General features: G+C 41.0%; 1 protein-coding gene across 2 annotated transcripts in view; it reads left to right on the forward strand.

Moving 5' to 3' along the window:
• Positions 1-16,527, forward strand: part of ropn1l (rhophilin associated tail protein 1-like) — a 106,149-nt gene that overhangs the window by 13,102 nt on the left and 76,520 nt on the right. For both annotated transcript variants that reach the window (XM_063069353.1, XM_063069352.1), the window contains exons 3-4: positions 3,005-3,128; positions 9,685-9,846. In XM_063069353.1, coding sequence (XP_062925423.1) covers positions 3,005-3,128; positions 9,685-9,846 — 286 coding nt within the window. The remainder of the gene's footprint in view (positions 1-3,004; positions 3,129-9,684; positions 9,847-16,527) is intronic.

Genomic DNA, 16,527 nt, shown 5'->3' on the forward strand with positions numbered 1-16,527 from the left:
TGCCACAGCTGTCAAGTATCCTTCAGTGATTCAGGTTTGGTCCAGAACTACCATTTTGCACGTGAGACACCAATGTCAGGATGCTGTTCATCGACTATAGCTCAGCATTTAATACCATCATTCACAGAATTCTGATTGAGAAGTTACAGAACCTGGGCCTCTGTACCTCCCTCTGCAATTGGATCCTCGACTTCCTAACCGGAAGACCACAATCTGTGCGGATTGGTGATGACACCTCCTCCCTGACGATCAACACTGGTGCACCTCAGGGGTGTGTGCTTAGCCCATTGTTCTTCTCTCTCTATATCATGACTGTGTGGCTAGGCATAGCTCAAATACCACCTATAAATTTGCTGATGATACAACCATTGTTGGAAGAATCTCATATATACCATATCACAGCCACCACCCTGTGACCAGACATTGTCCTAGTGTCTGAGTCGACTAAGCAAGTGGTGCTGCTGGAGCTGACAGTCCCATGGGAAGATAGCTTGGAAGAGGCCTTTGAAAGGAAGTTCTCCAAGTACGCAGGACTGGTCAGCAACTGTCAGCAGGCTGGATGGAGAGCGAGGTGTCTCCCAGTGGAGGTTGGTTGTATGGGATTCGTAGCCCATTCTTTAGTTAGAGCCTTCAGCATTTTGGGCGTTGAGGGAGAGAGGAAGAGGAGAGCCATCCGCAGTACCACCGATGCGGCAGAGAGGGCCTCAAGATGGCTGTGGCTCAAAAGAGGGGAGCCATAGAGTCATAAGTAGCTAGCCATCTGGACACAAGCTGGGGTCTGATCAGCCCTGGCTGGGTCACCTGGAGGAGGTTGTATGATGTTGTAAGACCCGAAACACCCGATGATTCCAGCAACATCACTGAAGATGTGTCCAGAAGCATCAATAGATGTATGTACACAGGTAGAGACGAGAGGGTGTACAGGAGTGAAATATGCCAAATAATGGAGTGGTGTCACAGCAACAACCTGGCACTCAACATCAGTAAGATGAAAGAGCTGACTGTGGACTTCAGGAAGGGTAAGACAAAGGAACACATACCAATCCTCATAGAGGGATCAGAAGTAGAGAGAGTGAGCAGCTTCAAGTTCCTGGGTGTCAAGATCTCTGAGGATCTAACCTGGTCCCAACATATCAATGCAGTTATAAAGAAGGCAAAGCAGTGAATGTACTTCATTAAGAGTTTGAAGAGATTTGACATGTCAAAAACTTCTATAGATGTACCGTGGAGATCATTTTGACAGGCTGCATTACTGTCTGGTATGGGGGGTGGGGGCTACTGCACAGGAACTAAAAGAAGCTGCAGAGGATTGTAAATTTAATTGGCTCCATCTTGGGTTCTAGCCTACAAAGTACCCAGGACATCTTCAAGGAGCGGTGTCTCAGAAAGACAGTGTCCATTGTTAAGGACCTCCAGCACCGAGGGCATGCCCTTTTCTCACTGTTACCATCATGTAGGAGGTACAGAAGCCTGAAGGCACACACTCAGCGATTCAAGAACAGCTTCTTCCCTTCTGCCATCTGATTCCAAAATGGACATTGAACCCTTGAACACTACCTTACCTCACTTTTTTAATATATATTATTTCTGTCTTTTTGCACGATTTTTAATCTATTCAATATACGTATACTGAAATTTATTTATTTATTTATTTATTCTATATTATTTATTGCATTGAACTGCTACTAAGTTAACAAATTTCACAGCACGTCCCAGTAATAATAAACCTGATTCTGAGATGGCTTTCTCGAGATCATACCTGGCCTTCATGCATTTTACTTGGTCACCAGACTTGCATGCCACTGACCTGTCCCTCAGCAGATTGAGAATTTCATCGTTCATCAAGAGCTTCTGGTTGGGGAAGACTGCGAATGATTTTGTGGGGACAGACTTGTTCTGGATTGTTCCTCTATCGTAAGATGAAAAATGAAGAAGCTTATGGTTGCACAGTGTTCAGATCCATCCATAGATCCATGTGTAATATTAACAGCCTGTGTCCCCATGCAGCAAGATTTAATAGCTTTTAGACTTGGACAAGTAACATTTCTGCTACATGTGCTATCCACAATAATTTTCAACAAGTCTAACCAATTCCCCAAATGGATAATCACATGCCTCTCAAAGATTTTCCATCAAATCACAAGTCAGGAATGTGATGGAGTCTGTTATATAAAAATTTCCTGATGAGTGCAGCTCTTAAAACACCAAAGCACTTAGAAAAAAATCCAAACTTTTGTCTGGCTCCCTGGATGTTATATTTCAGAAGATACACTGCAAAAATTAGCTTTGAGTTCTTTGTGGCACCTCCCAGCTGAAGTCCTTAAACAGCAACATTGAGAATAATGCTACTTCTGCACAGTTTTTCTTAGGGAATGGCAGTGGTAACACTGAAGAGAGAAGAGTTTAAAACAGTCCATTATAAATGTATTTTCTGTTCCGGTATGATAATCTGATAATAAACACAATCAAATAAATGAAATTAGGATGGCTCAGTAGCATACTGGTTAGCATAACAGTATTACTGTGCTATTACAGTGTCAGCAACCTGCGTTCAATTCCCCCACTGACTGTGTGAGTCCCCACTGAATAGTCCAGTTTCCTCCCACGTTCCAGTGACAGATAGATTTGTGGGTTAATTGGTCACATGGGTTGCATGGGCTCTGTGGGCTGCAAGAGCCTGTTACTATGCTGTATCTCTAAATTTAAAACAATATATAAAATCAAACAAACTGCAGATGCTGAACAACTAAAGTCAAAACACAATAATGGAAGCGTCCAACAGGTCAGACAGCATCCGTGGAAGAAAAAAAACAGATTTAATGTTTTAGGTCAAAAACTGCAATGTTAACTCTTTTTTTTCTTTCTTCTGATACTGCCTGACTTACCAAGTGTTTCTGCCATTTTCAGTTTCTATTTGTGGCAATCTAATACTTTGATGAATTGCCTAATATGTTCCAAACTATCAGAAACTAATGTAAATTTGTGATCAATTATGTTGACTTAGGTATTTTGCAGCTTTATCTAAAGGGGAAACACCTCCTGTGAAGGAGCGGCTTGAAATGCCAGTGGCAACACAGAAAAATGATACTGGTCTTACACCAGGACTTCTGAAGGTTCTGCACAATCAGGTATGATACTGGAAAACTTATAAGCAAAAGTTTACGAATAATTTATATGCAAGGGAGTAAATAATTATTATAGGTACTGTGTACATACATCTACTGATGCTCCTGGACACATCTTCAGTGATGTTCCTGGAATCATCGGGTGTTTCGGGTCTTTCAACATCATACAACCTCCTCCAGGTGACCCAGCCGGGGCTGATCAGACCCCAGCTTGTGTCCAGATGGCTAGCTACTTATGACTCCATGACTCCCCTCTTTTGAGCCACAGCCATCTTGAGGCCCTCTCTGCCTCATCGGTGGTACTGCGGATGGCTCTCCTCTTCCTCTCACTAAGGAACGGGCTACGAATCCCCTACAACCACCCTCCACTGGGACAATAATTGTTGTCATGGCTTGCAGCTTCCTATCAACCCCTCCCTTCGCTGTTGCCTCCAGAATTTGGTCAACATCAAGCTGCTTCCACAGTGAAGTCATGTTAGCTGCAGGCCATTTGATCCGCCTCCTGTTAGACTTCATGTTAGAGGGATTAGTTTGCAACACTTGGAGGTTCTGGGCACCTATGGGGTGACTCTGGGCCTGGCCCCTCCTTCGTCTCACCAGGTTGGACACCTGCGCGTTGCGCTGCTCCTGCTCCCGCCAAACACTTCATCCTCGCTTGGTGGATCTTCAAGCTGCGATTGTTCTTGCAGATTTTGCCACATGCACACTGCTTCCTCATCGTCATTTGTTCATTGCCTGGGTCTGATGCGTTGTGGCCATCCGACTGGGGTGCTCATCCTCCCCCCCCTCTCGGGTACCCCGGGGGTATCTTTCCCTTAGATTCATTGTAGCTTTTGTGGGGGTCCTCCTCTCAGAGGACACAGATTGGGTTGCCAGCCCGTTCTGCCCCCGTTGCCGTCTCTCCGGGCTGTCACTGGCTTTCCAGTCGTCACCACTCTTTTCGCGGTTGTCACCCAGTCTTTCCTGGTTGTCACTGATGAACTCAGGGTGTAAGCTGTGTACACACATCTATTGATGCTTCTGGACACATCTTCAGTGATGTTGGTAGACACTAGTTCATAAAGTCATACATAAATTTAAAATGGACCTTTGCTTCATATTTGCATTTATACTTTATAAACATTACTTGTTTCCTGTCATTTGTCAATTTTGTGCTTACATGGAGGATATTGCCAGGAAATAATTATTGCAAGGTTAGATTTAAGTTTTGCTCTTTTCTAGTAAAGGTGTGGTGGAATGATTCCAACTAAATCAATTGACAATGTATTGAAATCGAAGCAACGCAATCATCTGGCATTTCCATGTCTTTCACTTCAACTCAAGTGAAAGAAATGGAAACTCCAGATAATTACATCTGAAGAAAATGGATGGGAATATTGTGGCACCATTCAAATTTACCTTCTTCCAACATTCTTGAGCACTTGTTTTCTTTCCTGAATTCCAGCTCAGTGGCCAATTTATTAGGTACACCTGCTTGTTTAATGCAAATACCTAAGCAGCTAATCATATGGCAGCAAATCAATGCATAAAAGCATGCATAATGATCAAAATGTTCAGTTGTTCAGACCAAACCTCAGAATGAGGAAGAAATGTGATCCAACTGACTTTGACCGTGGAATGATTGTTGGTGCTAGAAGGGATGGTTTGAGTATCTGTGGGTGAAAATGTCTTATTAATGAGTGAGGCCAGAGGAGAGAGGTCAAATTAGTCCAAGCTGACAGGAAGATGCCAGTCACTCAGATAACCACATGTTTCAATAGTGGAATGATTGTTGATGCCAAACGGAGTGGTTTGAATATCTTAGAAACTGTTGATCTCTTGGGAATTTCACACATAACAGTCTCTAGAGTTTACAGAGAATGGTATGAAAAACATAAAACATCCAAAGAGCGACAGTTCTATGGACAAAAATGCCTTATTAATACGTGAGGATGGAAAGGCAACAGTAACTGAAATAATCACATGTTACAACAGTGGTTTGAAGAAGATATCTCTGAATGCACATCATGTCAATCCTTAAAGTGTATGGGCTACACCTGCAGAAGACCACACTAGGTTCCATTCTTGTATCTAATACAGTGGCCACTGAATGTAGAAACAGAGAAAAAACATCGTATATCTGCTAATCTTGTCCAGGAATAATACAGGGAAGTGTAGCTCATTGCTTACTGGGGTTCTTCGATGAAGTTCAATTCAGCACTTAATGAAAAAAAAGATTTTAAGAGCATTCCAGAAAATGAAAGCGGTGAAAATAATCTAGTGTCCTGAAAGACAATGAGCTGAGGAGAGTCAAGAGATTGCTGCATGAATAGAGAAAAATGAGGGAAATGGAACTGTATCTTGTGTTGATCAGGGACTTCCTCAGCTGGATTGTTGTGTTTAACTCGCCCATAACTACTGATGAGACACGAAGCCAGGAGATAGGACAAAGCCGGAACACGAAATGTTCCTTTATTCATTAAAACCACACAACTACAAATCTCAAAACTCAATTGTACATCCCAAAGTATGAGTATTTGAACGATTTGCCGAAAGAACATTGAAGACGTTGATTGGAACAACTATCGGTTAGTGAAAGTCAGCCTGAGATTGGTGGTCAGCTGACCAATAGGCACTGGTTGTTTCAGCTCACTGTAACACCTCCCTCTTGAAGATGATTACCTGTAGGATTTGAACCAATAGTTGATTTGGATTGGAACAACCAGCTTAGTGGTTCAGTCCTTCTTCGTGGTTGTAGGCTGTCACTTTCTTGTCGCAATGTTGCTTGTAGCTGTACTGGAACTGTTGGTTGGTTTGGTCGGGGTAGATCGAACCCTTCTATGAACAGATGAAGGTTCAGCTCTGTGTTTGATAATCTGCCCAATGAACTGGTGGTGCCTTCAGGAGCATGTGGTCTCAAATGGTTGATGTGGTGATGCTAGCAATGTCTGTCTATAATAACTTTGTAGAGCCTTTTCCCCATTCGTTTGCCAAACTTACCTGGTATCCAGGGGTTTTGCTCATTGCAATAACGTTTGACCCACATAGTAGCTCCAGGCTTAAATGACCTCACCTGTCAACCAAGGTCCCTGTGGCTCCCTTTGTGCACCTGACCATCTGCTGTCTTGGATGTTGGGCACTGGCAGCATTACAAACAATTGTGTAGTTTTCTTTCTTAAAAGCGCTGCAGCTGCTGGCTTCCCCTCGAGACCTGGATGTGGTGTAATTCGATATGTCAGCAGAAATGTGTTGAGAGCCTCTGCTGCTGTTTCTTCTCTTCTTGATTTCGGAAGTGATTATTAGAATGTATCCACAAAACTCTCTGCTTGGTCATTGGACTGTGGATGATATGGGAGTGAATGGATGTGGATAATTCTGCTGTCCTGGCAGTCTGCAGCATAACGCTGTGAACTGAATACTGTTGTCAGAAACAAGCTTTTCTAGTTTCCCAAAGCAACTGAAGATCTGCAGCAGCTGTTGAATTGTAGGCTCTGTCGTTGACTTCATAGATTATATTTCTGCCATTTTGAATAGATGTCAGCCAGGACAAGATGGACCCACCCATTGAATGAGCCAATGAAAGCTAGAAGGAGATGGAAGAATGGGCCAATGAAGGGTAGAAGGAAACAGCTCTCATTACATGCACGTGCAGTTCAACTCTTTGAGTGAATATGCAGAAAGTTTGAAGTTAATAACTCATTTCCTTCTACCTTGGGCCACGAACTTATCAATCATCCCTCGTATGCATGAATGCAATCAACATCTCATTGCATGAATACAACTCAAAGATGACAGTAATTAACACTCATTTTGGGTGCATTGGTGGCAAGACCCAAGAACTGAAAGCTACATTTAACTGCTGCATAGCCAATGTCTTTGTACAGACTTCATCCAGAGGGGTGATCCAGAGATCAAGCTTGTCCATCCAGTCAATGCCAAGGACATTTATATCTGGCTGATCTGTTAGGTAACACACACACTGACTTGGTTACTGTTCAGCTTCACCATGCGGTGCAGTTCACCAGTCAGCTGGGGGGCTCCATCTGATGCACTGCAGGCATCGTGATGAGGTGATTAGACTGGTGGGGAGCCAATTGCGCACCAGATCCATATACAGATAATAGTGATGTCTGACACCGTATTGAGTTGTAGCCGGGCCAACTGATTATTGATAAATATGTTGACGTACCATCTCCTGGGCGTGAAGTCAACTTTGAATGTGACTGTTAAATTGGTGGCTTTTGAAACTTCTTGGCCTAGAAGTGAGTGAAGAATGGAAAAAGCCTTCTTTGTGACCATGGTGTTGGCATTTGCAGTAAATATATTTCTTGTATTAGCAGTTTCTTGTTTAATGGCGCGCACAACAGTTCTGACAATATTGGTTTGGCCGCTTGGAGACCTGCTTCGTGTTGATGTCTGAGCCATTGAGACCTGCATTGACATGGTTCTTTTCCACCAGGTGGCATCCCGTTTAGTGTCCATCAAACGCTGACATTCTTGAGTGGTAGCTTGTAAAGTCATTTCAGAGCCTTGTTCCAGTCTGGTCAGGAGCCCTTTGTGAACGCCTGTACTGCAGGTGCCTGAAATACGCAAATAAAAATCAGACATTTGAACTGTGATTCAGTTAGTGTTACCCAGTTAGAACTTTTCACATTTGTGATTGATGATACCAGCATATGTGATGAAGTCATTTTCTTATATCATCTCTAAAATGATAGCAAAGTGTGGAAAATATCATCCAACTAGTGAAAGATTAATATTGCCTGCTGTATCAAAATTGCTCACCACTGTTCTCAAAATGGATACCACTATTTTAAAATAAGTTTTAATAATAACTAGTAATAACTAGCTCATTGTATTGACAAAATGAGTGAAGGCATCAAGTATCAACTCTGCACAGAGCTACAAAAAACTGAATTTCGATACCACTGGATGAATCAACTGTGCGAGACAACAAGGTATTTCTAATGGCATATGTACAGTTTATCAAAAATGGAAAAACTTATGAAGAGATTCTCTTTTAGAAAAAAGTTAAAAACAAATATCATCAGAGAATCAATCAGTGACAAGCTCAAAATGTATACTGAGGGTAAAAGTATTTTGATTAGGAACATGATTTCTTGTGCAACAGATGCAGCACCATATATGACAGGTCACCATGCTGGTTCAGTGGCATTTATGAAAAAACACATTCCAAGTCTGTCTGTAATCCATTGTATAATTCATTGTCAACACCTTGCAGCCAAAAATCTGAGCCAGCGACTTTTTTCAAGCATGATTCTTGTAATATCTGCTATCAACAAAATTAAAGCTCATCCATTAAATAGCAGACTATTTTTCCAGTTACGCCAAGGTACTGATGAAGAATTTGAATGCTTGGTTCTTCACACTGAAGCTGCTGCTTAAAATGTTCCTTTGAATTTTTTGACACTGTGGTTGAATTTTTGCTCAAAGTTAACAAGAGCTTGGGAAACAAGATTGAACTTCTACGTAGAAGCGTGGCATACCTAGCTGATATGTATAACAAAATGGACATTTTAAATATGAAACTGTAGGGTGAAAATTTCAATTTAATCCAGGCAAAAAGGGCAGTATCCACTTTTATCAGAAAATTGGAAATATATAAATAAAACAGTGGGAGAAGAATGTCCTCACAGTTGCCCTGCATGGAAAGTATGGCACTCGCTTTCACAGACAGTAATTTGCAAGAGTACTGCTTACACCTGCAATTACTGAAGAAGAATTTTCAGAATTGATTCAAGGATTTGAATGATCTGGAAATTTCAGACTGGGTGATTTAACCCATTTCTTAGCAAGGTGGAGGAACAGGAAGAGAGTTTGTAAGAAGAAATTATTGAAATTCAGAAGAAGAAGATGCAAAAATATTTTTCAAAAATGTCGGCTTTTGTGGTATGTGGCTACATGTCATACACATTTTCCTGGTACTTGGAGAAGAGCCAAACTGCTCTTCATTCCATTCTCATTCTCCTACCTTGTTGAAAGAGGATTCAGTGCAGTGAAACACGTACTCACAAAAAACAGAAACCACTTTGGGGACTTCTGGCTTTTGCTGTCACAACAAACCAGATATTTCAACCCTTGCTAAAAACTGTCAAGCTCAGCCTTTCCTATTTAAGATACTTGAATAAAAGAGAAACACATACAAAATGCAGGAAGAATTCAGCAGATCAGGCAGCATCTGTGGAAAGTAATGAACAGTTGATGTTTTGGGTTGAAACCCTTCCCAGGACTGCCTTAATGAGTACAACAGGTTTAGATTATGCACCTGTGTCTTAAGTTTAACTTCTGTTAATTAAACTGGAATTTGGGGATATGAATTATTTTAAAGATGGGATAGATTCTTGGTGAACAAAGAGTGATAATGCTGTGTGTAGGAAGGAAAGTGGAGTAGACTTTATAGTCAGATGTGCTGTGGTCTTATTAAATGACAGAACACGTTAGAAGGGTCTAGTGACTTATTCCTGCTTCTAATTTGTATGCTTTTGATAATTTTTGATTATCAAGATGTTTAAATGTTGCTATGCTGAAATTCAGTTTCTAAAATGTATTTGTGCATCAGCTCTCTCCAAAGAACATGGTTGAAGAATACGAATTGGAAGAGAAATGGAAGGATTTAGGTTTGCCAATCCAGCGCCTGAGAAGCATTCTGCAGCTGGGAAATTTTGAATACGAGGTTGAATGGATGAAGTTTCTGGCACTTGCTTGCAGTGATTTGGGTGGGGTATGTTTACATTTCTAATACAAAACTAAATATTTGATGAAGTTTTTACTGGAGATAACAGAGCATAATATTGGATGTTATTTGCTGCAGTAGTTATTGCATTGTGCTGATATGTAACCATTCAAAACTCCAAAGGTAACATTAATTAAGTGATAAATGAGCTGTCTGTAAAATGCAAATGTAATAGGTTTGTTTCAGAGATTTTACAAAATTATTATCTATCACATCAAAATTTTAATCCCTGTAATATTGCTCGGTAAGAACAGAGTTGAGTAAGAACATTATTCACAGAACATAGAAAAATGCACCAAGCTAATTATACTGATGATGTCTAATTACAATAATCCCTTCTGCCAGTAAATGGTCCATATCGCTCCATTCTTCGCATATTCATGTGCCTGCATAAGAGCTTCTTGAGTGTTTATCTACCTCCACCATTACTCCTGGCAGTGTGTTCCAGGCATCACCAGTTTCTGTGTATAAAATCAAACTTGACCAACCCATCTCCTGTGAACTTCCACCTTCTCACACTAAATGTATTCTCTGGTAAAAGACATTTTGACCCAGGGAAAAAGATAACTCTGTCTAGTCCTCTAATAATTTCAAGATTCAAAATTGTAAAGGAGAATGAAATAATTGTTACTCTAGATCCAATGCAGCACCAAAGAAAAACACAATAACACAATAATAATAAAAACACAATAAATATAAATACATAAAATAGTTTCTGTATATAGATTGATTCTACATCCATAAAGTGATGCTCGGGACAGGAGTGTCTGTACATAAGGTGACTGATAGGAAATAATAAAGTAGTTGTAGTTGTGGTTGTGGTGGAGTGGGTTAGTGGGTGGAGGTGTTTATCAGCCTTACTGCTTGGGAAAAGGAACTGTTTTTGTGTCTGGTGCTCCTGACATAGATGCTACGTAGCCTCATCCCTGATAGGGTGGGACAAACAATCCATGAGAAGGATGGTTGGGATCCTTCATGACGTTACTGGTCCTTTTGAGATGTTCCCAAAACCTATGGACTCACTCTCAGTACTCTTCAACTCATATTCTTGATATTTATTGCTTATTAATTATTATTTTTTCTTTTTGTATTTGCACATTTTGCTGTCTTTTGTACACTAGATGAATCCCCAAGTTGGTGCGGTCTTTCATTGATTCTCTTATTGTTATTGTTCTATAATGGGTTTATTGAGTATGCCTGCATAAAGATGAATTTTAGGGTTGTATATGATGACATGTACATACTTTGATGATAAATTTACTTTGAACTGTTTCCGGCACCTTTCTGTATATATGCCTTGATGGCGGGTAGGCTGGTGCCAGTTTCGACTACCCGTTGGAAAGCCTTCCTGTCCGCTGCAGTGCAGTTTCTGTACCACGCGGTGATACAGCTTGTTAGGATGCTCTATGCAGCACATAGAAACTACAGCACAGAAACAGGCCTTTTGGCCCTTCTTGGCTGTGCCGAACCATTTTCTGCCTAGTCCCACTGACCTGCACACGGACCATATCCCTCCATTCACCTCCCATCCATGTATCTGTCCAATTTATTCTTAAATGTTAAAAAAAGAACCCGTATTTACCACCTCATCTGGCAGCTCATTCCATACTCCCACCACTCTCTGTGTGAAGAAGCCCCCCTCTAATGTTCCCTTTAAACTTTTCCCCCTTCACCCTTAACCCATGTCCTCTAGTTTTTTTTCCTTGCCTCAGTGGAAAAAGCCTGCTTGCATTCACTCTATCTATACCCATCATAATTTTATATACCTCTATCAAATCTCCCCTCATTCTTCTACGCTCCAGGGAATAAAGTCCTAACCTATTCAACCTTTCTCTGTAACTGAGTTTCTCAAGTCCTGGCAACATCCTTGTAAACCTTCTCTGCACTCTTTCAACCTTATTTGTATCCTTCCTGTAATTTGGTGACCAAAACTGAACACAATACTCCAGATTCGGCCTCACCAATGCCTTATACAACCTCATCATAACATTCCAGCTCTTATACTCAATACTTTGATTAATAAAGGCCAATGTACCAAAAGCTCTCATTACGACCCTATCTACTTGTGACGCCACTTTTAGGGAATTTTGTATCTGTATTCCCAGATCCCTCTGTTCTACTACACTCCTCAGTGCCTTACCATTAACCCTGTATGTTCTACATTGGTTTGTCCTTCCAACGTGCAATACCTCACACTTGTCAGTATTAAACTCCATCTGCCATTTCTCAGCCCATTTTTCCAGCTGGTCCAAGTCCCTCTGCAGGCTCTGAAAACCTTCCTCACTGTCTACTACACCTCCAATCTTTGTATCATCAGCAAATTTGCTGATCCAATTTACCACATTATCATCCAGATCATTGATATAGATGACAAATAACAATGGACCCAGCACTGATCCCTGTGGCACACCACTAGTCACAGGCCTCCACTCAGAACAGCAATTCTCTACCACCACTCTTTGGCTTCTTCCATTGAGCCAATGTCTAATCCAATTTACCACCTCTCCATGTATACCTAGCGACTGAATTTTCCTAACTAACCTCCCACGCGGGACCTTGTCAAAGGCCTTACTGAAATCCATGTAGACAATATCCACTGCCTTCCCTTCATCCACTTTCCTGGTAACCTCCTCGAAAAACTCCAAAAGATTGGTCAAACATGACCTACCACGCACAAAGCCATGTTGACTCTTCCTAATAAGTCCCTGTCTATCCAAATGCTTGTAGATTCTGTCTCTTAGTACTCCCTCCAATAACTTACCCACTACCGACGTTAAACTCACCGGCCTATAATTTCCCGGATTACTTTTCGATCCTTTTTTAAACAACGGAACGACATGAGCCACTCTCCAATCCTCCGGCACCTCACCTGTAGAAAGCGACATTTTAGATATTTCTGCCAGGGCTCCTGTAATTTCAACACTAGTCTCCTTGAAGGTCCGAGGGAACACTCTGTCAGGTCCCGGGGAATTATCCACTTTAATTTTCCTCAAGACAGCAAGCACCTCCTCCTTTTCAATCTGTACAGTTTCCATGATCTCACTGCTTGATTCCCTCAATTCCATAGACTTCATGCTAGTTTCCTTAGTAAATACAGATGCAAAAAACCTATTTAAGATCTCCCCCATTTCCTTTGGTTCCGCACATAGCCGACCACTCGGATCTTCAAGAGGACCAATTTTATCCCTTACAATCCTTTTGCTCTTAATATACCTGTAAAAGCTCTTTGGATGTTACCAGGATGTTACATCTGTAGTAATATGTGAGTACAGATGGCCACAGACCAGCTCTTCTCAGCCTCCTCAGAAAGTAGAAACATTGTGAGCTTTCCTGATTATAAACTTCTACCAGGTCTCCCTCACTCCAAAGAAAACAATCCTAGTTTGTACAACCTCCCCTTATAGCACATGTCCTCTCATCTAGGCAGCATCCTAGTAAACTGCATCCTCTCCAAAGCCTGCACAGCCTTTTTATAGTGGAATGACCAGAACTGAAGGCAATACTCTAGATGCAGCCTAACCAGAGTTTTACACAGTTGAAACATAACTTCCTGATTCTGGAAACGAATGCCTCTAATAACAAACATGCACGCCCATTAACTTGTATGATCACTTTCAGGCGCTATGGATTTGGGTTAGCCATTAGTGACACTTGGTTGCAGGAGGGGCAGGACTGGCAGCTCAATGTTCCAGGGTTCCATTGTTTTAAATGTAATAGAGTGAGAGGGATTAAAGGGGGATGGATTGGAAAGAGTTTGTCAAATGTGTTCAGGAAAGTTTCCTTAATCAGTACATAAAGTCCCAACTAGAGAGAATGCAATACCAGATCTCCTATTGGTGAAAGAGACAGGGCAGGTAACTGAAGTTTGTGTAGACAAACACTTTGCATCAAAAGATCATATTGCCATTAGTTTCAAGGTAATTATGGAAAAGCATAGGGCTGGTCCTCAAGTTGAGATTCTAAATAGGAGAAAGGCTAATTCTGATGGGATCAGAAAGGATCTGGCAAGTGTGAATTGGGATAGGTTGTTTTCTGGCAAGGATATACTTGGTAAGTGGGAGGCTTTTGAAATTGAAAGTTTGAATGTACAGAGTTTTTATGCTCCTGTCAGAATAAAAGGCAAAGTTAACAGGTTTTGGGAACCTTGGTTTTCAAGAAATATTGAGGCTCTGGTGAAGAAAAATAAGGAGGTGCATAGCAGATATAGGCAGACAGGAACAGATGAGGTACTTGAAGAGTACAAGCAATGAAAACGAACACTTAAGAAGAAAATTAGGGTGGATAAATCTCCAAGGCTTGACAAGGTGTTTCCTCAGATCCTCTGGGAGGCTAGTGTAGAAATTGCAAGGGTATTAGCAGAGATATTTGAAACATCCCTAGCCACGTATAAGGTGCTGGAGAATAGCTAATGTTGTTCTATTGTTTAAGAATAAACTTGGAACTTATAAGCCAGTGACCTTGGGAAAGTTATTGGAAGATATTCTAAGGGTCCATATATATAAGTATTTAGATAGACAGGGACTGATTAGGGATCGTTAACATGGCTTTGTGCGTGGTAAGTCGTGTCTAACCAATCTTATAGAGTTTTTCGAGGATGTTACCAGGGAAGTTGTCTACATGGACATTAGCAAGGCCTTTGACAAGGTCCCACATGGGAGATTTGTCAAGAAGGTTCAGTCGCTTGGCATCCAAGATGAGGTATTAAATTTGATTAGACATTGACTTTGTGGAAGAAGCCAGAGAGTGGTTGTAGATGGTTGCCTCTCTAACTGGAGGCATGTGACCAGGGGTGTGCTACAGAGATCAGTGCTGGGTGTGTTGTTGTTTGTCATCCATGTCAACAATCTGGATGATAATGTGGTAAGCTGGATCAGAAAATTTGCCAATGACACCGAAATTGGGGGTGTAGTGCACAGCTAAGAAAACTATCAAAGCTTGCAGTGAGATCTGAACCAGCTGGTGAAATGGGCTGAAAAATGGCAGATGGAATTTAATGCAGAGAAGTATGAGGTGTTTTGCACTTTGTGAGGACCAACCAGGGTAGGTCTTACATGGTGAGCAGTCAGGCACTGAGGAGTGCGGTAGAACAGAGGGATCAGAAAATACAAATCCGTGACTCCTTGAAAGTGGTATCACGGTAACTAGGGTCGTAAAGAAAGCTTTTTGCACATGCCCTTCATAAATTGATATATTGAGTACAGGAGTTGGGCTGTTATGTTGAAATTATATAAGACGTTGATGGGGCCAAATCTGGAGTATTTTGTCCAATGTTAGTCACCTACTCACAAGGAAAAATGCAAATAAGATTGAAAGAGTGCAGAGAAAATTTACAAGTATGTTGCCAGGACTTGATGACCTGACTTATAAGGAAAGGGTGAATAGGTAGGGACTTTATTCCCTAGAACATAGAAGATTGAGGGGAGATTTGCTAGAGACATACACAAATATAAGGGGTATAGACAGGGTAAATGCAAACAAGCTTTTTCCACTGAGGTTGGGTGTGACTAGAACTAGAGGTCATGAGTTAAGGGTGAGTGATGAACTGTTTAAAGGGAAAATGCGGGGGAACTTCTTCACTCAGAGGGTGGTGAGAATTTGGAATGAGCTGCCAGCACAAGTGGTAGTTGCAGGGTCGATTTCAATATTTAAGAGAAGTTTTGATAGGTACATGGATGGGAGGGATATGGAGGTCTATGGGACTAAGCAGATTAATGGTTTGGCATGGACTAGATGGGCCAAAGGGTCTGTTTCTGTACTGTGGTGTTCTATGACTCTTTAGAATCTTTATTCAAATTGAAAAAAAGTGAATAGATTAAAAGGATAGAACATCTAATACCAATTTATTGGTAATTTTTATGGTTTTCCTCCTCAACTGCATGGGCAGTAAGATATATTGTCAGTAAACTTGCTATTTTTACTGCTGCAGTGGGTGTCCCTATTTTGCCAAATTCTTCTGAAAGAGGGATGCTGGGACATATTTTTTTTTAAATTAGGAACTAATGCTCTTGGCGATGAGAAACCTCCATACATGTCGGGAATCAATAATGATATCTTTCATCTTTGCAATATGCAGAACATTTGAACATATTCTTGATATTGCCAGGCATAAACTTTGGAACAGAATAATGGTTTTACAGTTAGCAGAAGTGGTGGAGAACTTGGAAAGGTTTAACTGTTTGGGTTGGCCATACAAATTCCCATTTGTTCAGTGATTTTTTTGAAGCTCCATCAATAAAACAAGCCGTTTCCCTCTTGACATATTATTGTTATGGATATTATGCTCTGTTGGGAAATTCCACTTCATAAAATCTAAGGTTTCAACACTAGATGGAGCTGTTGAAAATCTTCTGTAATCAAACTTAATTTTTCAATGTCAAAATGAGGTAAATTTATTACAACATATTGTTGTGAAGTAATTTTTATTTTAAATGTTATCTCTTCTGACTTTCCAATTTGCTATAATTTTCCTTCCCTAAAAGATCCTGATTACAGATTGGCACTGTATTTTACAAAGTAGTTTTTAATAAAGTTATGGAGGTGTCGAGCACCTTCACTCCATTTGCAAAAAGCAGGATTTCCCGGTGGCCAACATTTTTAATTCCAATCTTTATTACCATTCCAAGATGTTAATCCAAGGCCTTCTCTTCTGGCCCAATGAGGCCACTCTCA

Source organism: Mobula hypostoma, chromosome 17, assembly GCF_963921235.1.
Source record: "Mobula hypostoma chromosome 17, sMobHyp1.1, whole genome shotgun sequence".
NCBI classification, from domain to species: domain Eukaryota; kingdom Metazoa; phylum Chordata; class Chondrichthyes; order Myliobatiformes; family Myliobatidae; genus Mobula; species Mobula hypostoma.